The sequence below is a fragment of the Miniopterus natalensis genome, chromosome 2 (assembly GCF_054644295.1).
Source record: "Miniopterus natalensis isolate mMinNat1 chromosome 2, mMinNat1.hap1, whole genome shotgun sequence".
In the NCBI taxonomy this organism is placed as follows: Eukaryota; Metazoa; Chordata; class Mammalia; order Chiroptera; family Miniopteridae; genus Miniopterus; species Miniopterus natalensis.
Genome location: NC_142082.1, coordinates 41,400,878 through 41,423,927, shown reverse-complemented (window position 1 = coordinate 41,423,927; position 23,050 = coordinate 41,400,878). Strand labels below are relative to the sequence as shown.

General features: G+C 37.9%; 1 protein-coding gene across 2 annotated transcripts in view; it reads left to right on the top strand.

Annotated features, from left to right (window-relative positions):
• Window positions 1-23,050, top strand: part of GPC5 (glypican 5) — a 1,124,783-nt gene that overhangs the window by 233,957 nt on the left and 867,776 nt on the right. For both annotated transcript variants that reach the window (XM_016224145.2, XM_087814275.1), the window contains exon 4: window positions 10,176-10,309. In XM_016224145.2, the coding sequence (XP_016079631.2) occupies window positions 10,176-10,309 (134 nt within the window). The remainder of the gene's footprint in view (window positions 1-10,175; window positions 10,310-23,050) is intronic.

Sequence of the window (23,050 nt, the reverse complement as noted above, 5' to 3'; positions counted from 1 at the left end):
CTATAATGAAACCTGACACAACTTTTTAATTCTGTTGATCAGACCAGGTTATTCTGTTGTGATAGTTTGTAGATGAGTAAGTTATCAAGTTTTTTTTTGTTTTGTGTGTTTTTTTTACAATGTTATCTGTATTTTGTAGAAGAGATAAAAATCTTCCACTGCTACATCACGAAATTAGAACTTGGGGGATGTATATCATGGGAGGAGTTCTTTCCATAAATCAGTTATTCTGATTTTCTTCCAAGGTGAGAATCCTGTTGGCTAGTATCCCTGTAATTATTTTCTCCCCAGCTCCATTAACTCCCTGGAATCGTGAAGGAATGACTGGCATGCTTCCTCTCATCCACTTCCACATATGTAGGGAATATGGGATTCTATTGTCCGTAGATCTAGATAATTTCCAATCCACTTGATTCTATTCATGTAGGACACTTAGGAACCAGGTGTTACATCATGTGAATCCCTCGCAATAAATATGAACATGTGAATAGCAAGACCACTGATACACCTTAAAAAGAGAGTATTGATTCAAAAGTAAATAGACTCTTGCAGTCACTAGATGCAGTCTTAGCACAGATATTTCCCTGCTTTGGCCTTCAGATATCTTCTGTATAACTTCCAGCTCTGTTCATCTAAAGCCCTTCCCCCTTTCTCCTTCCTTCCTTCCTTTGCTCCCTTTATCTTTCTTCTCTTTTTCTTTCTTTTTAGTTCCTCTCCTTTTTTCTCACTTTTTTTTTTTTAAATCCTCACCTGAGGATATTTTTTCTATTGATTTTTTAGAGGGAGTAGAGGGTAGAGGGGAGGGAGGGAGGGAGGAAGGGAGGGAGGAAGGGAGGGAAGGAGGAAGGGAGAGAAGGAGAGAGACAGAAAGAAACATCAATGTGTCGCATGGTTGCATGGATTGATTGCCTCCCACCCTCGCCCAGAGGTATGTGTGCCCTTGACTGGGAATCAAACCCAGGACCCTTTGGTTCTCAGGCGGATGCTCTAACTACTGAGCAAAGCAGACAGCACTTTTTTCCCCTCCTTTTTAATTTGTGTATTATCTGAGTTCTTTTTCTTCTGCCTCTGAAAGATTTTCTTTCTGATCTTTTTTATTCTATATACATTTTTGTGATTTCTTCCATTTTCAGGGCTTTAACTATTGGATCTGTGCAGGTGATTCTGATTATTAACTTTCTTTTTATCTCCAGTCCATCATTTAGAATTGCCTTTTAGAGTTCCCTCCAAATCAAAGTTCTAAATGAGATCTAAGGAACAGATAAGCTGAAAGAGTAAACCTATTCTACCTTTTGTCTTCCACATATCAGTTATTGGGCCCTGACTCACCTGGTTACCAGATTCAAAACTGCTAACAGCTTTAATTCTCTTCCTTCTAACCTCTTAATAGTGAATCAACCAGTAGCCAAATCCCATTTATTGCATAGAAGAACTTCCCCTTTCCCTTCCTCTCTGATTTCATGGGCTCTTCTTGAGTTTATTTTAATATTCTCTTGTCTTACCCATGGGAAATGTCTCTTTGTCTACTGGGTTTTCCTAAAACAAGACTCTGATAATGCCATTCCTTTGCTTGCTCATCATGAATAAATACATTACTTAGTCTGCAAAATGAAGTCTAAACTTGAACATGGCACCTAAGTACCCCTCACCCTGTGATTTGGCCCAACCTACTTTCCTAAGTTCTCCTTGGAATAAAGCTAAGATCATGGATTTCACCTGTGTCTGGAAAAGTTAGTCTTATTATCATTTGTGGTTAGAGATTTTATCCCTAACACCAACCAGCTCTTTTGCAAATTATTTCTGAGAATCATAGGGAAAGAGAAGGTAAGGGCAAGAGAAGGTAAATAAACTTGTTTATTGTTATAACTGCCAATAGTGTGTTTCCTCCAGACAGTTTACAAGTAGCTTTTAGTATAATGGAACACAACATAATCGAACAAAAACTACCTCGTTCTTTATTTCTACCTATTAGTAATAATAGTAGTAGTAGTAATATTTTCCTCAAGCATACTTGCAGACTCATTCCTTATGTAATTTCTTTTAATCACCTTTCATTTTGACACCAAGCACCCTAACTGTGGCCTGCAGAAAAGCAATCTACATACACGGTGATGTGGAGTCCACCTTTGCCTCACCCTCTGAACCAGATTGCTTAAGAAACATTCATAATACCGCCACATTTCTTTGCTTTTCAGTTGGTAGTCGTCTCAACATTTTTTCTTTGCAATTTTTATTATTAATACACATTTTAAAAAACCATTGCCAAAGAAGTGGAAGCTGTGCTTATGGGATTTGAGTGAAAGTAAACTAACGTTGTTCTTTACAAAGCTTTTAGAGATTATTAGCGAAAAGCTTTCAATATTTGAAGATTTGAAGAAGATTGAGGGAACAGACACACAGAGGCTCTAAGAGAAGTTTATACTTTTGGATGCTAAGGGACAAGAAGTTGTTGAAACAAAAATATGGTCAGTGGGAGAAATGATACGAGTTAGGAGAAACCGAGAGTCATTTCAAGGTGAGATGGCAACTTGAGAATCAGTGGGAAGCCAGAGATGGAATTTACAGTGGGAGCGGGTAAGCATTAGGGAAGAAAACAGTTTTTCCAAGACACTTCAGACTGATTGCAGGGGAGAAAGATTGAGACCAGGGAGGAGAAAAAGGAGGAAATTGCAGTAGAAATCAAAGATGAAAAACTGTCAAAGTTAAGCGTGAGGGTTTTATCAATAGCGAGAAGGTGCTAGTTATTGAAATGGGCCACCCATATCGGCTCACCTCAGGGGAGCTAAGGTGCAAGGCTAATGTGCTGGTAACAGATGGTTTTCCATTAAGTGTGAAGTAGAGTGCCCTGATAGCAAGTCAGCAAACAGAAGAGCTTTGAAAGTTATTCGTACTTACTGGAATCTGCTATATGTGCTTGTACCATTGGATATAGTCAAAGATAATTTATAACTCTATGGCTTGTACATTTTCTTTTGTTTTTGTAAAAATAAGTTCTAAAGATGATCATGGGAATAAAGATCTTTTTGTTGTTCTTAAATATAACTTATTTAATTATAAGTTTATATAATTTATTTTTAAGCAATCATTATTTTAGGGAATAAGGTCCTAGGAGGCTGGTATTTTCAGCTCTCCATCTGCCTTCCTTGGAAACATGTTTAAGAGCAGATATGGTCATAAGTCCAGCATGGGAGGACTAGGGTGAGATAAGATTTCCTTTACTCATAACGGCAAAGTGTTTTTATTCGCTTAAGTTCCAAGGATGAGAACCTGGGAGTCAAAGAAATTCCATAACTTGTCTAGAGCCTGTGGCTAGTCCCATTGGACCATGACTGCAGTGCTTCCCCTTTACTCTTCTTTCATTTCCAAATATCCTGTAACTTTGCTAAACGATCTTACTTTTGACATTTCCACCATCAATTTATATCATCTTTCCTTGGTTCTTGCTAGTAGGAGTTGTTGACAATGAAGACACTTCCCTCCTTTTTTTTTATGAATATTTTAGCACCTTGCTAATATATTTACAGTCTGCTATCACTATTTTTCAGCTTGAATTACTGGAATTTCACTTTGAGCCTTTTAACACCCTGGCCTTGCACTTCCCTAACTTCTCACTTTTAGTGATTTGGTCAGCCCCGTTGAGTTTCCTTTTCAAAATAGACTTTATTTTTTAGAGCAGTTTTAGGCTCACATCAAAATTGAGCTGAAGGTACAAGGATTTCCTGTCTAGCCTTTGCCCCCACACACGCACAGCTCTCCCCCGTGGTCAGCATCTTCCACCAGAGTGATGCATTTGTTATGACTGATGAACCTACACTGGCACATCATTATCACTCACAGTCCATACTTCATTTTTGATGATGTACATTCTGTGGGTTTGGACAAATGTATAACGGCATCTCTGCACCATTACAGTATCATACAGAATAGTTTCACTGCCCTGCAAATCCTCTGTGCTCTGCCTATTCATTTCTCCCCCACCCCCACCTCTGGCAACCACTGATCCTTTTACTATCTCCATGGTTTTGCCTTGTTCAGAATGTCATACTGCTGGTATATGTAGCCTTTTCAGCTTGGTGTCTTTTACTTAGTATTAGGTATTTAAGTGTCCTTTATGTCTTTTCACAGCTTAATAGTTCATTTCTTTTTAGCACTGGATACTGTTTTATTGTCTTGATGTACCACAGTTTATCCATTCACCCACTGAAGGGCAACTTGGTTGCTTTCAAGTTTGGGTAATTATGAATAAATCTGTTGTAAACATCTGTATGCAGGTTTTTGTGTAGACATAAGTTTTTGCCTCCTTTAGCTAAATACGGAGGAATGTGATTGCTGGAACATATGGTAAGAGTGTTTTATTTATTTATTTATTATTTATTTTTGGAAAGAAGCAGCCAAACTGTCTCCAAAGTGGCTATATACCATTTCGCATTCCCACCAGTAAATGAATGTGAGTCCCTGTTGCTTCACATCTTGTCAGCATTTGGTATTGTCAGTGTTCTGGATTTAGCCTTATTGGTTTTACCTCTTTTCTCTCTGCATGTAATTCATGAATTTTTCTCTCTTTTCTAAAATATGTTTTATTGTTTTTAGAGAGAAAGGAAGGGAGAGGGAGAGGGAGAAACATCAATTGGTTGCCCTCTGTAAGTACCCCAACTGGATGGAGCCCACAACCTGGACATGTGCCCTGACCAGGAACTGAACCAACGGCCTTTTGGTGCACACGATGATGCTCAACCAACTGAGCCACACTGGCCAGGGCCATGAATTTTTCTCTTTATGGGCAGTGCCACTACTGTGGTTCAGAATAAAACTTTCGTTCCTTAGGACTACTCTAGGGGTGTATCTACCTGCCTTTACTAGGTCTCTCTCTCTCTCTAGTTCAGCTTATACAGTGCTGTCAGATTCATTTGCTAAATATCAACTCTGGTATTTTGCTTTTCCACCCAACAGCCAGTAGAGGCTTTTGTCTAATAGGTAAACTTATTATCTTGAAGATATTACTTCAACCTACCATTCAAACATAATTTTATTTTGCTATTATCCTTCATGTCCCTTTCTTTCCAGGTAAACCACATTTTTATTCATTTTCTATGTCAGCCTTATGTTTTCTTACACTTACCTGGCAGGATTTTTCCTCTGCCTTTCATCATCACTCATTGTTCTGACAACATGATATATCTAGTCAATTTCCATACAACTACCTCTTCCTCCTGTATACCTCTTATATCTGCTTCTTCATTATCACATCTTGTGACACTGACCTTGGGCCCAGCAACTCTCTAGTGTTTTTTTCTGTAGGACCTTCTTTCATCTCCCTCCCTGCATACCCGTGTTATGATTTTTTTCTTGTGGAAATTTTAAGCTACTACTTTCCTGCTTGGAACCTATTGTTTGTTCTCTGTTCGCTGAAGCAGATTTTTTCTTAGCTTGGTATCCAGGTCATGGCTTTTTAAAAAATTGAGATATAATTGACATCTAACATTATATTAGTTTCAGGTGTACAACATAATGATTCAATATTTGTATGTATTGCAGAATGATTACCACAATAAGTCTAGTTAAAAATCATCGTCATACATAGCATGGCATTTTAATGTCTTATCTCTTGTACCACTTTCTTTCATTATGCACTTTTTGTTCTATGTCAACATGTTAAGTTGTTGTATAACTCTTTGATTTTCTACTCTCTCTTGGAATTTCCCCTTGCTTTGTCCACCTGAGAAACTCCTAATTCATCCTTTAACATGCTCTTTAGACATGACCTCCTGAAGCTCTTTCCTGAGCACCTCAAATAGAGTTAATCTGTCTATTTTCTAAGTGTTTCAGTGTTACTTACTTCTGTGCGTTTCTTTGGTTGCTCTTGTCATGTTGTGTTACAATTGCTATTTTACATGTCTGACTTTCCTCTTAGCTGTGTACACCAACCACACCTTATCGTGTGTATTTGTATTTCTAGCATCTAGCAGAATAGAGGTACAATAAATATTTGTATGTTTATCATTTGTTTGAGTTGAAATAAGCCACCATGTACTTAGGCCCAATGGCTACTCCAAGTCTCATCCCAGTGAAGTAGTCTCTCTCACAGCAGTCTTTCCTGATTTCTTTTTTCACCCATCATCATGAAGTAAATGATACCACCTTCCTCTAGATGTCCATAATACCTTGTGTGTCCTACTTTTTTGATACACAAAGCTGGCATTTTGATATTTGGAAGGAATATGTTTTACTTTCCATCTGAATTGTCAGCTCTTTTAGGGGGAAATTTTAGTATCTCATCTTTTATCTTTTATAATATCTGATAACATGTTCTTTGCAAAAACTAGAAGCTAAATATAAATAAATTAATTTGTGCATAGATTTTAATGCTCATTGCATGAAAAAAAATCAAATCAAAGAAATTTAGACCTTTAAGGAACTTTGGGATAATTTACTTGAAAATTTTCACTTTACCTATAAGGGAGTCAACTTCAAAGAAGTTCTGCCACTGTTTTCAAGATCTCAGCACTTAAGGAGGAAAAATTAGGGTAAGAATCAAAGTCTCCTGATTCTCAGGCAATACTTTTATATATTTCTAATTACACTACTCTCCTTCTTTAATTGAATAAGGTATCAATAAATCTTTTTGATGTTTTCCATGGTAATGTATCCAATTAATGACTTAATTTTTCAATGATAATTTTGTAAATTATAGGAAGATTTTTGCTGGATAAGTAATTGAAAATGACACAATGAATTTCCCACTTGGATAAATAATTTTTTAAAAGACAATTATAGTAACACCCTTGAAATCAAACCAGATTGAGAACTATTACAAATTGAGATCTTCATATAAACATAGTCACTGTCATTTCTTCTCTCTTTTTTAAAATTTTATTATTGAAAGTATTATAGGTGTCCCATTTCCCCCCCCAATTGACCCCCTCCACTTCACTCCCACCCTCTCCCCAGGCCCTCACCCAGTCATTGTCTGTGTCCATGGGTTATGCATATATGCATATAACTTCTTTGGTTAATCTCTTCCCACCCTCCAACCCCCTTCCCTCTTTGCTCTAAAATAAGATGGTCTGTTGCATGCGTCAGTGTCTCTGGATCTATTTAGTTCATCAGATTCTTTTGTTCATTAGCTTCTTCTTAAAGAAGACTCTTCAACTTTTCCTGTAGTGCTGGTTTGATGGTGATGAACTCTTTGTCTGAGAAGCTCTTTATCTGACCTTCAACTCTAAATGATAGCTTTGCTGGGTAGAGCAATCTTGGTTGTAGTTCCATGTTTTTCATCACTTTGAATATTTCTTGCCACTCCCTTCTGGCCTGAAAGATTTCTGTTGAGAAATCTGCTGACAGTCCTATGGGTGCTCCCTTGACTGTAACTAACTGCTTTTCTCTTGCTGCTTTTAAGATTCTCTCTTTGTCTTTAACCTTTGGCATTTTAATTATGATGTGTCTTGCTGTGGACCTCTTTGAGTTCCTCTTGTTTAGGACTCTCTGTGCTTCCTAGACTTGTAAGTCTATTTCTTTCCCCAGGTAGGGGAAGTTTTCTGTAATTATTTCTTCAAATAGGTTTTCAATTTCTTGTTCTCTTTCCTCTCCTTCTGGTACCACAATAATACCAATGTTGGGCCTCTTGAAGTTGTCTCAGAGGCTCCTTATGCTATCTTGATATTTCTGGTTTCTTTTTTCTTTTTTCTTTTTGCTCTTCTGGTTGGGTGTTTTTTGTTTCCTCATGTTCCAAATTGCTGATTTGATTCTCAGCATCCTCTACTCTACTGTTGATTCCCTGTAAATTAGTCTTCATTTCAGTTGGTGTAGCCTTCATTTCAAATTGGTACTTTATTATGTCATTGATGATCTCGCTAATTTCCTTAATAGTCTTACTAAGATTCTTGAACATTCTTATAACCATTATTCTGAACTCTGTATCTGTTAGCTTGCTAGGCTCTATTTCATTTTTTCCTTTTCTAGAGATTTCTTCTGTTCTTTCCTTTGTGACATGTTTCTTTGCCTCTTCATTTTGGCTGCTTCCAGGTGTTTGTTTTTATGTATTAGGTAGAGCTGCTATGTCTCCTGGAATTTGTAGAGTGGCTTTGTGTAGTAGGTGTCCTGTAGGGCCCAATGGCTCAGCCTCCCCAGTCACCTGAGCTGGGCCTTCCAGGTGCTCCCCTGTGTGGGCTGTGTGCACTGCCCTGTTGTAGTTGAGCCTTGGTTGCTGTTGGCATCACTGGGAGGAACTGACTCCCAGGCCAATCGGCTATGAGGTGAGCTGCAACTACAGCCAAAGAGCTGCTGTGCTGGAGACACCCCTATGGAGCAGGATTTACTTCAGTGGAGCTTCAGTGTTCACCAAGTGCGCCCCTTGAATGTGTCACTCGTGGATGTGGTAGGGTTGTAATCCAGCGTGGTTGAGTTTGACCACCAGGTGCACTGTCTCTGGGGCCTCCGGGGAGGTGCAAAGTCAGCCTGTGCCAGTGCCTTGCCCAGGGCCACCCAGCATGAGCTACACAGCAAACCGTAGTTGGCTACTACTTGTTCTGGGCTTGGAGATGCCCAGGAGAGGCCAAGCTATGAACCAGTGCAGCTGCCGCTAGTGCCAGGCCTGGGGCCACTTATCAAGCCGTATGGGGCCGCTGCTGCTTGTTTGAGAGATTTTAGGAAAGTCCTAAGCATGAGGCTCGAGAGGCCAGTTGCACAGAAAAGCCCCTGGAAATGGCCTGGATGAGCTGCAGGTGGGGAGGGGCGGGGCCTCTGGGAATCACGGGGCGGGGCCAAAGGTGAGAGTCAGGTGCTGGCGATTCAAATATGGCGCCTGCCTGCCGGCTGTGTGCGGGGAGGACTCGCCCAAGGAGCCATGGCCTCCGCCAGCCCTTCTGCCTGGGAGGAAGCCGCCCCTCCGCCTCTCGCCCGGATTTCAGGCAGGTTAGTTCCCCCCCGAGTGTCCCAGGTCCTTTCAGGCCGCTGCCCGGCGCTGGGCTCAGAGGGAGCGTCCGAGTGAGTCCGCGCCGGGCCCTTTAGGAGGAGCTGCTGGGGCTCCCGCAGCCTCAGGGACCCTCAGGGACAGTCCCCGCTGGTTTCACAGCCCGGAGTTGTGGGGACGTCTATTCCTGGCCCTGGAGCCCTGGGCTGGGGGCCTGCTGTGGGGCTGGGACCCCTCCCTCCTCCAGGAAACCCCCACCGCCAAGATTCCCTCCAGGGTTTAACCCGCAGCACCGGGTGTGGGCCCTCGGCCACGTCTCTGGGATTCAGCCCCGATCTGCCCGCGTCTCCGCCCCTCCTCCCGGTCTCGGTGCTCCTTCAGCTCCCTGGTTGTGGGGCTTCTGTGCAGCCAGATCTCAGGAGGCTCTGAGTGATGGTGGTTCTGTATTTTAGTTGTGATTTTGATGTGGTTGCGGGAGGCGGCGGGTGCAGCTGTTACCTACGCCGCAGTCTTGTTTCCTCTCTAAGAAACGACCTTAGGAAGAAAACTACACTTAGAACTAATTTAGAAATGCACCACATATTCAATAGCATTTTTTTATTTATTTCAAAAATCAGTAAAAGTATGTGATTAGTGATACGTATGCATATAAACCATAAATAATATCCACTTTGATTAAGTAGCTTTATTTATATAAGCAGGCAGGCTTATTAATGTAGTTCTCTGTGCTAGCTGGTTTGGCTCAGTGGTTAGAGCATCAGCCCGTGGACTGAAAGGTCAGAGGTTCGATTCCAGCCAGGGCACATACCTCAGTTGCAGGCTCGATCCCTGGCCCTGGTCAGGGCACATGCAGGAGGCAACCCATCGATGTGTCTGTCTCTCTCTCTCTCTTTCTCTCTCTACCCCCTTCCACTCTCTCTGAAAAGCAATGGAAAATATCCTCCATTGAGGATTAAAAACAAAACAAAAAACAAAAACATAGTTCTCTGACTGGTTTTGCATATGCATTTGTATTCATGTATTTTGCACATGTATACATTCAAACTATATAAATTTGCGTACCGTCCATTTGTCACAGTTGCCTTTTTGTGCAGATAATTTGATTCCCCCTGTTTGAAAAACTGACAAATATTATATGTCTTAAAGATTACTACTGAGGGCTAAGTAAGAACATGTCATTCATTGTTTGGTACTCTAGCAAACATGACATTCTCAGAAAAGCTGGAGCACAGTTTCTAACTGTCATTTCATATTTTCTATTTGAAAGGTAAATAAGATTTGTGGTCATCCGATCAGAACACCCACAGAAAGCCCCCGTTGTTCTCTGGATGGCAGTAGAGAGAAGCTGAGAATGAAGATCTCTACGAGAAATGGTGAAGAGACTCTTGCCAACAGAAGAAAGTAAGACATTTGTTTTACAACCAGAAAGAGAAAAGAAAGTAAGCCATTAATTTTACAACAGAATAGAATGTATTCAATGAAGTAGGACAGAATACACTATTGAAGAAACAAAAGATAAACATTAATTACCTTTAAAATTCAGTGATTCCTTCTTATTCCATTAATTAGGATGATAGCTCCAACTTTTGAGGTCAATAAAGCTTTCTGAGAAAGGAACATTTTCTTTAATACAATATGGCAGGCCCTAGGCACACGTGGTCATTGTGCACTTAAATGTTGCTCAGCAGATCTCCAGGACTTACTCGTCTTGCTTAACTGAAACTTTATGCCCATTGATTGGTAACTCCCCATTTCCTCCTGCCTGTGGTCAACAATACTGTAATGCACACTAATAAATTTTGTTAATAAGGTATATCTCATGGTAAGTGTTCTTATCACAATAAATAAAAATTTTAAAATGTAGCTAGTGTGACTGATTGAATTTTTAATTTAATTTTAATTAACATTGGTCTAAATTCCATGTAGCTAGTAGCTACTGTATAAGGACAATGTAAGACCAAAGGATTATACATGTAAATGATGTGATGAATATTACTAGGGGTTAAGAGTCTGTTTGTTTGTTTTTTTAAAGGTTGATATAAAGAAGTTTTCATATCTTTTATCTGGAATGCTAAAAATGGTTATCTGTTGATTCAAAATGATTCCACATTGAGTGGCTTGCTTTTCTAACTCACATTTCTACCACTATGCCCATTGTTATTTCACATGTTAAATTAAAGCCTTCATTACTATCCCTTTGCTTAATGATTGGCAGTTACTGAAAAACCCTTAAAAATGGAGGAAACTATTATTATTATTTTGCTGTTGTTGTTCAGTTGACCAGTGTATGCCCTGGGTAATGCTAGATTTCAGTGCATGTTTTGAATTGAACTGAAATTCACAGTTTTATATTCAATTATTAATTCAAATAATTATTTCTAACAATACCTTATGGAGAATTCAATATTTTACATAGCTTTTCTCTGTAATGAAAAAGTGTTTCTTTCTTTTTGGAAGGGTACTCCTAACAGCTTTATTCTCTCCTCAGGTGGGCTATAAGCAGGGGATAAAGATCTGGACTATTTATTGCTGGATATTTGCTACAGCATAAAAGAATTAGCATTTTACATGCAAAGTAGCTGTTCTTTTTCTCTCTAAACATCTATAGTGATCAGCAATCATGTCTTGTCTTTGAGAAATTAGTATACTTTGGACGATTTTTTTTTTTTGTAATAAAATCCAGCTTAAAGGTCATGGTTTCACCACCAAAATAGCCGAATTATTGGAAAACCAAAACAAAGCCCAACACTAGCAAAACTAAGCCAATGCAGGTGAAATGTTACAAAATGTCTCACGAACAAGGAGGGGCTCATATGAGTGGAAAGTTTTATAAGTATCTATCCTGGCCATTAAATAGACCACCTTGTCACCAGTCTTGCAAACTCATTATTTCTATGCCCTTGACCAGCCAGCCACCATTAGCCATTGCCCATAAATCAGGGTAGATCTATCACAGGACAGTCTCATGTAGCACAAAGTGAGCAACCAGACATACTTCAAATGAGCCCACTTAAATATTTCATTTTTACAGATTTTTTTACTGCCACTCCTGTATGGAGCTTAATTGTTGTGGTAGTATATTTTTGCTTGATGCCTAACAATTGTGCAGACCTATCCATAAACTAAACCTGAATTTTATTTATCCTTCATCAGCTGATCATTCTATATGGGGTCATAAATTTCAATTGCAGTAGGTGGGAAAATGTAGAAGGAATAAGTGCTACTGAGTCTGGGCTTCTTTCCATGTATCTTGTGATTTTCTCACCTGCTAAGCCTGATTTCCAATAGATCACTTCCACTTAATGATATATTGCTTCTATACAAACCTGATCTTATAGCATGGCAGACCATTTAGCATTTAGGTTGTAGAGTTACTTGCTAGCTCATGGTCTAATGTATAGTTTCTGTCAGCACCCCATTGCAAACCAACCTACCAACCAACCAAAGAAACAAAACAGTTTTTAGCAAAACTGTTGCTCCAAAACCCTGGATATCTATGTTGAATATTCACATGGGGCTTCCCGGTATTTCAGTAGAGCATCTTTATTACTTCAGGCACCATTGAGTGGACAAGCTGGGTCATCTGGGCTAAATGTCTGTCAGAGCAGCTTCAAAAATCAAGCTACAGACTTTTTCATACAAGAGCTCTTTGGTGCTACTTTATACATGGGTTAGATCATCACACCCAATGCAAAGGGACCCAAAATGCACTGTGCCTCCTCCTGAGTGCTGGGTCATCTTAAGTGTAGAAGTTTGCCTTTTACCTCAGAAGAATATCCCAATAAGGTTCAGACTGCTAGACATTTAGAAACCCTGTTGAATTGTCAAGCGCTGGAAATGTCAATATTTTTCCCACCAAAGGCATGGACATGTCTACTCAGGCATCTCGGATAATGTGTTCAGTATGTTATCAGCATGGTGTCTGTAGGATATTCAGATGGTCAAGGCTCCTGTCTCTCATGGAGTGGGAGAACTGCCCTGAGGTCTAACAGTGAAGGGCTTCTTGACAGCTCAAAGTGAAATATTTCTAGCTGTCTTTACATATTGGTAAAGAGATAAAAAGCATTTGCCAAATTATTAGCTAGATAGCAGATGGCAGGACATGTTTCAAATAACTCTAGATGACACTATATACAAAGGAGAATGTAATTGGAGTCACCCTCTGGCTCCGTTTATGATAATGCAACCGTTCTCCAAGTCTGCCTCAGTGTACACAAACAGGCAAACAAGTAAGACGAATGAAGAGGTGTTAAGATCACCACAGCGCTGCTTTTTTCATGTCTTTGATAATGGCCTTAATCTTAGTAACTCCCCATGGATATGATATTTTCTTTTGTTTTACTAATATTACTTTTGCTTTGAAGAATTCTGTAAAATCTATAAGCTTCTTTATATACTCTTGTTTTTCAAAATTCTCTTAGATATTCTCAGAATTTATATTTAAAATATATTTAACAATCTTTTTCTTGAATTTTGATTGGCGTTATATTGAATAAAGAGACTGATTTGAATGAAGATGTTTATCATGCTATAGGTTGCTACTTTTCTGAACTCAGTTCTAATGGTCTGTGGATAGGATTGGAATTTCTACATTGATCGTATGCTATAGCTTGCAATTTTTCTAAACTCCATTAAAAAAAAGAAAGTTGGCCAGCTTTGGTTTTAGTGAAAGGGTCTCACCACAGCCTAGAAATGCCCTTGGTGTAGACAGCTGTGTTAATGAACACCTTGGTTTGAATGCCCCTATAAACGACACCCTCCTATGAGCTTCTGGACTTGCACACAATGTCATCTCTGGTTCCTTGGGCAGTGATGTGTGCAACACCTGTTCCAGGAATGCTTATTTGAGGTGGAGTTCAAGTTTCAGGGCAGAAATGCTGTCTTCCCTATCCTGGACTCATTTATGTCAGGGCAGGAGGCTACAGGTGCTCATGTCATGAAGCTGCAGGTCCTGCCATTCTTGGTGTGGCTGCTCTGCGATGTGCTGGAAAGCTTCCATTTGTCCCAGTCACCTCCCAGCCTTCCCTGTGCTGTCTACCCCAGCAGGCCGCCTGCATGGACCTCTAGCTGAATTTGGCTAATAGGGAACATTAGCAGGAGATACTAGCTCATGACAGCTAATCATACTCAATTTTTCAACACTTTTTTGGCCATTTTATATGCTAATTATAGATAATTTTTTATTATAGTTTATAGTAGATATAATGATTATCCAGATAAAGATAAAATATAATTTTTGAAGAAGAGTTGTTGACTTGCTGGAATTCCCTCCTATAACTTACTAATTTTAAAAAATGAAGTTTATTATTAAAAAAGTAGACAAGGACAATTTTCAGTTGATCTATCCAAATCATTAACAAAACCACTGCTTTGTGCAATTTATAAAAAAGAAAAATTTAAAAAGTCCACATTTCCTGATTTACTTTTTATTAATTAGCATTATGTCCATGACAATTTTTCTTACGTTTTCTTTCTTTATTTTGAGTAATTCCCATGAGAATACTTATAGCAGAAACTACTTTCTATAAATTTAAACCAATTTTAAAAGATTTTTAAAAACTTACAGAACAAAATAATTTAACAGTTTCTATAGCTTAATATAATTGCTCTATTAATGAAAAAATAGAAACTGTAAATGGATCAGCGGAAAACCACTGTAAATAAAGATAATCACTATTCTATGTTTGCTAAAATTTTAAATACATTTTTACATATAAAAAAGCCTTAGTCTTTTAAAATTCTATTGTCATAGTTTAGATTTAGTTTCTTTAGTGGCATATCTTATACAATTTTTGTTTAAAATTATGTTAGATTTATGGCACCCTAACTTAAAAAAAATTAAGGTTTTGTCACAGAGTTAGAGTTCATTTTATTTCTATAGCTTTTCATTTCATTATTCAAACAATTCTCAAGGTTATGTTAATATAATCACTGTTGACTTATAATTTGACTAGCTGCTTTTTTCTAGTATTTTTATGTGATTATTAATCAGTTTTTGTTTTTAATTGGAATGTTTTAGTTCATATTTTACAGTGATACATAGTATCTTGAAGTAGTTGAGTTGAAGGGCACAACCTTCTTGCTCTTTGTTTCTCTTTACCCCATTTTTTATTGTTTGTTCTTTCTTGCCTTCTTTTGAGTTTAACAGGTATTTATTATCCTTTTTATCCTCAGAGCTTTTCAAATTTGTGTTTATTATTTTTTCATGGTTATCATAGAGATCACAATATGCATTTTTAGTTTTACCATCTACTTTAAATTAGAACTTTTACCACTTCATTGAACAATGTAAGAATCTTAAAATAGTTTCACTCCATTGCTCTCTTCCTATCTTTTGTGCTATTTTTTTCAACAATTGTCTTACTTCAACCAACATTTCAACAACTCCAAAGACATTGTTATTGTTTTTAAATAGTCCATATTTACCTATAATTTCTCACATATTTTATTCTTTGTGGTGCTTTTTTTTTTTTTTTTCCCAGTTCCATGTGTCCATCTTGAATCATTTGTTTTAGCTTTTGTATAACTTTCATTACTTATCACTAGTGATGAATTCTCACAGCCTTTTTTATCTGAACATATCATTTTTGAAGAACAGTTTTGCTAGGTCTAGAATTCTAAGTTGTTGCCAGCCTCCATTTTTAAAAGTATAAGTGTCCAGTCATAATTAAGTTCATGGCATGACACTCTGTAAGTAGTAGGGGAGGTTTAGTGGGAACATTTAACACAAGAGGTAACCACTGTAGAAGATGCTGCTGGGGCCCTACTCACATCCCTTTACCTGGCCATCTTACCTGTCTCCTGGCTGCTTTGTCCTGGCTGCTCATTACTCACAGCTGCCCTATTCTCTGGGGAACTGCCCTCAACAAACAGGAGCCATCTGTATTTGTTACCTACTGCTACCTAACAAATCATCCCAAAACTTAGTGGCTTAAAGCAACAGTAGCATTTATTGTGCATTTTCTGGGTGTCAGGAATTTGGAAACTGCTTAACTTTAGGATTTTGACCCAGGGTCCCTAGCGAGATGGCTGTCAAGTTGTCAGCCAGGGATATAGTCCTCTGAAGGCCTCAGTGGGACGGGACTATCATTTCCCAAGATGGCTCATTCACATGGTTGTTGGCAGGAGGCCTTGCTTTCTTGTCACAGTGACCTCTTCATGGGACTGCTTGAGTTTCCCCACAACGCTGAGGCTTGTTTCCCTCAGGGCAGGGAATCCAATAGAGAGCTAGGCTGAAGCTACTGAATGTTTTATACTCTAGCTTCAGAAGTCCCACACTATCGTTTCTGCAGTATCCTGTAGGTTACACAGGTCAGTTCTGTTAATTGTGGAGGGGGACTACACCAGGGCATGGAAGGAAAGATTGTTGAGGGTCATCCTAGAGACTGGCTCCAACACCATCTCATCCACCTGGGGGAGGGTTCAAGCTCCCACCTGCCTCACTACCTTGGAAGCATCTCACAGGCAGTGTGGCTGGCATGGGAATAAAGGCTTGCCTCTTACTCTAGGTGATGGGGCCAAAGATGTGATGATTTCATGCTTCAGCACTCCCTGTGGTGCCTGGCTGAAGCTGAGTCCACGTCCCTACTTCACATCTTCCTGGCTTCCCTCATTACCTTTCCCTTAAGAACAGTCTCTCCATGAATTGACTGAATCCAAATTCCTGTCTTAGGCACTGCTTCTGGGAAAACTGACCTAGAGATCTTTGAAAAAATACCTACAATAAATGCAAAATAATTGTAAACTAAGGGAGAAGTATACCTAAATATAGATATCTCTCTGTATATTTTCAAGTTTCTAAAAAAAAAATACAAACCCCTAAATTTTGTTTGTACATTCTCCCCTTTCCTCCTCCTATATTCATTTCATAGCGATCCCTTTTGTTTAATGAATTGCATTTTCCTTGCTCTATTTCTAATGTTTGAAGAAGGAAATTTTCCTTAATAAAATCTGTCCCTGGATCTGAGAGTTGTGCTAAGCTTGCTCATGGAATAGGTCTTTTAGCTTGGAAGGAGGGGAGCTAAACCATAGCATTGAATTCTCTTGATTATATTTTGGAGATGTGATTGTACATATTCTTCTACCCTATTTTTTAAAAAATTATGGAGCTTACAAATAATTAGCTAATTGAAAACTTTGAATTGATACATACCAGTTACAAAGATCGCCAAAAGTTGAGAAAGTCAGGGAAGAACTATTGCTACTTTACACATCCAGCAAAGCATCACTATTGAGTGTGTTTTGGGCAGAAACCAAATCAGTGCCACTGTAAAGGACACTGCAGTCATATGGCTGCCTAAATCAGCCCAGGCAGAGTAATTTCCCTGTAGCAGTTCCTCTCTCTGCTTGATTTCTTGAAGTTCACTGGTAAGAATAAGCTATTAGCAAGCTTAAATCGGTGATAATTAGCTGTACATTATTATTTCAAAGTGGTGTGGCTGTGCCAATTAAGTGGGTAATTAGGAAAACCCCAGGACAATAAATTAAGACAGAGAGTCTCAACACTAGTGCCCCATCTGTTCTTCAGCAAGCATTCCAATTAGCCAAACCTTTCATTTAAGAATGCACCAATTAAGGGGATTGGCTGCATGCATAGGTGTGTATTGGGGTAATAGAGACTGTCTTAGGTACTTGGTAAAAGTAAGGTATTTTTACTATCAGAGGATTTTGATGTGAAAGTGGGAAAAGGAGAATATTTACTGGATTTTTAGTGTTTGAAACAAAATATAATTTAAATTGTTTTATGTGTTGTTGTTTTTATAAATTTTCTCTCCAGAACTTAATTGGAATACTATATCATCAGGCAGTTTCATTTTATTTTAATATGTTTATTAAATCTTGATTTGAGTATTTTAACCACGTCAACCACATAGAACATGAACAGTTTTATTTACTGAGAATGAGGAGCTAAAGAGGACACTTGAAAGTATGTAGTTTAAAAGAAGGAATGAGTCAGGACATGATTCAATTTCGGATGTGACTGTCTATGAAAGTACATTAATTTTCACCCTGTATATTACCAAAAAAACACAGTGAAGTGGTTAAACATAATTAGTGAAACATAGAAAAAACTCTAAACATACCCTAAATGAAGAACACAGTATTACTTAGGATTATTGCCAAGATAGGTGGAGCAGGTTCATATTAAATACAAGGAGTTTAGTTTAAAATGCAAGAATTTATAGCTACACAGTTAAACTTTATTTAACACAACACTGATGCATATGTGTGTATATATGTTTGTACATGGATAAATCAGTATTGATAAACTGGACTTAATGATGAATTATGTATATACATCTTCAGTGAATGAAAATACCCAAAGGTCAGGAAACTGTTATCTCTTTGAGAAAAATTTAATGCCATTTATAGGACTGGAGAAAGCAATTTCCAATTTATTTCCTAAAAGGAAGTTAATGCTTCTTTGAGGTGCCACTATTATTTATTATCTGTAACTTTAATTTACTAAAATAAAGGTCGTGTTCCCTTCAATGGGAGCAATTCTGTTTAATTTAAAACAGTGCTTAGTGAGTGGTGGTAGTGAGGGCACTGAGGGGAGGGCAGGCCAAGGCCAGGCTTTGGTCAGGGGACTAGAGGCCAGGCCAGAGCAGGACTGAGGAAATGTAAGCTCCCAGGCAGGCCAGCTTCAAAACTTAACATGAATAATGAAGAACAGGACCCCAGGGGGTCAAAAACCAGGCACACAGGAAGAAGGAATGCCAGAAGGCAGAACACACATATGGCAAAAGTTTAGGCTAGTGGTGCTTAACCTTTGTGGGTCAAGCATCCCACTGAGAATTTGATAAAAACTTCCCAGGAAAAGAAAGTTCATAAACAAATGCATGCAAAATTTTGTGCATTGAAAAGTAATTTGTATCACTTAAAACTAATATAAAAAATAAAGTCTTTACAAACTGTGTTTGCTCTTACTTTCTAGATATTTCATGGAAAAATTAACATTTCATGAAATATCTGAAACTAAATCCAAACCATGGAATATTAAAGTAACATTAGATACTACTTGTGCTGAAAGAAGAGATGGCTTCAACTACTTGGTATGAACTAGAAGCTGAAATCGTGATTGGTCTTAGATGTGGCTATGTGCCCATGTGTGGTATCCAATGGATATCCACTTTTTTGTTTTGATGGTAACAATTACTGAAAATTCTAGAAAAAAACACGTATGCGGCTATCACTGGCTGTAATTAGAACTCTCATAGCTAGCTTGCTTAAATGAGGATAGGCTTATTTCAGGGAGCATGACATTTATTCTAAACTCTTCGAGTTACATTAATGGTCTATAATGCTTTGGTCTTAAAGTTAATTTGCAACATCTGTAATATTGAGGCTGTCAACTTTTAAGTTAATGAGACTAGAAATAAGTCTCAAATTTTTCACCACAGAAAAACTTAAAAATATATACATATACGTATTTTCTCAGCCATACGAAGAATGATGATTAAATTGGATAGTTTTCAAACTTATTTTCCAAAATCTTTCATTTCCCAGTAGCAGCTTTTCCAGATGAGCTAGAAGCTTTTTAGTAGTATTTGTAATCATGACTATAGGGTTTCTCTATATATATGGCTCAAAATATCCCCCCACCAATATCCCAAACTATGAATGAAAGTCTCCCTGTCAAATATACCTGAGAGTGTCTGTTTTATTTCTTTTCTATTTTTTCCCCTCACAAAAAGTGAATATTCTATTCTTTTTCTTGGAAAAGTCAGTGGACATCTGCAGGGTTGAAAAGAACCTCAAATTCAGCTATTTTTTTCCATTTAATTTCTTGAAGAGGTAATGAAGATTTAAAGTAGAGTCATATTGAAACTAATAATTTTTATAGGTGGGTATAAAGCTATTTCAGATTTTTTTTTTTTAGCAGAATCTATGGGGCCTAAATCAGGATGATACGTAAGACTCATTTCTTTTACTAAAATAGCAAAATTAATTGTGTTTAGAAGCATCATGTGTGCTTAGTCTACAGCAAGAGTACCAAGCACTTTCTTCTTGGTTTACATAGCAAAGAACATTTCCATTAGTTTAAGTCTATAGATGGCGTTGAAAGTGTCTAAAGGATGTACAGGGATAATAGGAAAAAATGGGGAGTAGGAAGCACCAAGAGATATTCTTATTTTTATCCAGTTGCATGTTGAAAGACAAAGCTGCTAATTTCTCCACAGTTGTCCTTAAAATGGGAGAAATGTGTTTCTAGAGTGGATTAAATCATTTGATAAAGGCCATGCTTCCCCCCCCCCCCCCCTTCCCATCTTCACTGCAAGACACACATTTACATTAACCATTTCCAGGGCACACTATGATCTCTAGAATCATGAGTGGAATCTTTTGCTTGGGAGTACAACTGATGAAAGTTTGAAGGTAGTTTCTGGATGATTATTTTTGTCTAGGCCCACATAGGTAGAGTATCAGTTTTGCTTCTCAGAAATGTGACTTGATCTCTTTCGTGACTTGAGAATCAACAGGAAAAGGCACTCCCTTTGCCGTGTTGGTGTCACCCTCCTTCAGCAAGAATCTTGTTAGAAATGGAACAGTGCAACTTGAGGTCCTCCAACTTGAGTAAACTCAAAGGACAGATAATCTTCATTGCATTTGGTTTGTCTACGTTTCGCAGTGTGAGTGAATCCTGATATAAGCAAACATATGCACGAATAATCATAATGGAGGGATACGTTCTTTTGTACCACATGGAAAGTATTTTGATGTCGTAATTGAGTAAAAGTGATTATAAATTATTCAGTCTTAGTCAGTGATACGCTATGCTACCCATTAGAAATTGGGAATGCAATAATAACTGGGTCACAGGTAACATTCCCAAGGTATTTTTCTCCCCAAAATGAGACTTACTAGAATAATAGGAATAAAACTGCAGACTAAAATACATCATTTTCTTTAAATTCTATTAATTACAGATATCATGGCCCAGAGTCCAGGGACACAAACATTAGCACTGAGAGATAAGCAGTAACTGGAAATGCAAGGGGGAACAATTTGTACCAGCACATACAGTCCATCAACCAGATATGTTCATGAATAGAGGTAACCAGGAATAGCTGATTGAAATCACAAAATGAAAAGGAAGGAATGAGGGAGAAGCCCTTTTATTGGCAGAGTATTAAAGGGAAAGTATTTTATGAATGTTCTGCTAGTGCTGAGAGAAGAGAATATTATCCAAAGTATGTTCTCTTGTCCTCTAAGTCATGGAATTTATAGTTAAAATGTTAGCAACCACAGAATAAATATCAATAACTGGCAAAAAAAAAGAGAGAAAGAATACCTATCAAGATTTGATCTAAAATGCTGAATTTCAAAATATAGGTACTCAAAATGACTTTTTGTGTGAATGACCAGTATTGTAATCAATCATTAGACTTGTAAATATTCCATTTGGCTAAACATCCTTGTTGGTATTGAACCAGTCATGTCCTCAAATTTTGTTCTATTGAAAACCCAATAGCATGCTTCCTGAATTAGTAAAACTGAACAAATAATTGCATATTTTTATTAAAATAAACAAAACATTATGAGGTAGGGGAAATTATATCACATCTCTCTCTGAATGGATGCTCAATTTCCTTCATATTATCTGATTTTTTAAAATATTAGACACTTGGTTCAGTGTTTGTTTTTATAAATGAATTAAGGTCTTTGTTTAAAATCTTTTTTAATGGAGAACAGAGTCCATGCATTTTAAGGTACATTTTTACAACATGGGTAAACGAGATGAGAGCTGGTTTTGAAAACCCAGTCTTGACATCAGGTTTAAATCACCCTTTTTAGAGGAGGATGCTTTCAGAAAGGGTCCTTTTTATTGGGACATTAAATGGTAATGTGTTGGGTTTAGAGGTTTATTGAAAAGTGAGGAATAGAGGTGTCTGTACTAATTGTACAGATAGCTATGAACATCCAGCTCAGGGCTAGTATAAAATCACCACCAGAGAGTTAAACATGCAGCACCTGTCAAGAAAGAATCCTCTGCAGAGGGTAGCTGAGAATATTAGAATATTTCCAGGGCTCCTTTCCATTTCTCCTTCCCACTGCTTTCCCTGGTGTTCCCTAACCTACCACCCATCTTAACTCCTTCAACATAGTTGAGAAGCACAGTAAATCTTCTAATGAGGGGAAATCATGCCACATGAACAAGAAGACTTCCTATGAGGAGCAAAAAACCTGGAATCATTTAGTCAGAAAAAAAATCCTTCTCTTTGAGCATGGTGCCGATTCTTAGGTCACAGCTTCCCTAATGAGCAGTGAGTTCAGGTGGGGTTCAGAGAGCAGACTCTCTGAGTTACTCTAGAAAAAATAGCATGTTTCTTTTTAATCAAATATGAATGCCATATGCTTGAAACACATTTACATTTGTGATGAAGGTGCCTGGTGCCTTATATTGCATGGCTTAGTGTCATAATCACCCTCTCCTCCCATTGTCCATACGTCAAGAAGTCTGTATAGAAAGTGGCCAAGATTTCATTCCCCCCCATAGCCAATCTAACTATATAAATTTAAGTATTTTCAAACATGTACAATGAGAACTGTTATTGCTATAGAATAGCAATCTATATATTTTTCTGTTCTAAAAATTTATAAAAATATTTTGTCAAATAGAAAGACTTGGTTGAGAAGAAAGGAAAATGATTAGATATGGACTCAGAATAGAAGTGAAAATAGATCTTATCTAGAAACATGTAATTATACATTTCCTCTGCTGAGCAAGAGACTGACATTTTGAAAGTCTACTGTTTGACAAGTGTGGTCAGACATCTCTGCAGGGGTGAGCCTGCTCATTAGCGCCACATTAACCTTAACTTTGCCTCAGGCCATTAACTAGCAAACTGCACATTTGACCTTTGTTCTACAGATATTTTCAAACAGTGTGCAAGGCACTGCTTTTAATTTGGGTTCTATGTTATGTGTGGACTGACTTTAGGGGTAAAAAAAAAATCAATACATGTCATTAAGTAAAGAAACGTGTGGTCTGCAACAATCCACAGAGAAATGTGCCTTTGAAAAGCAAGATTCTTCTCCAACACTTTTCCAGAAAATTAGCTTTGGTTGAAATTAGAAATAGTTTCTTTTATATTGTGTGGGGAAAAGGGAGGGAAGTGCAATATGTGACAGTTTATA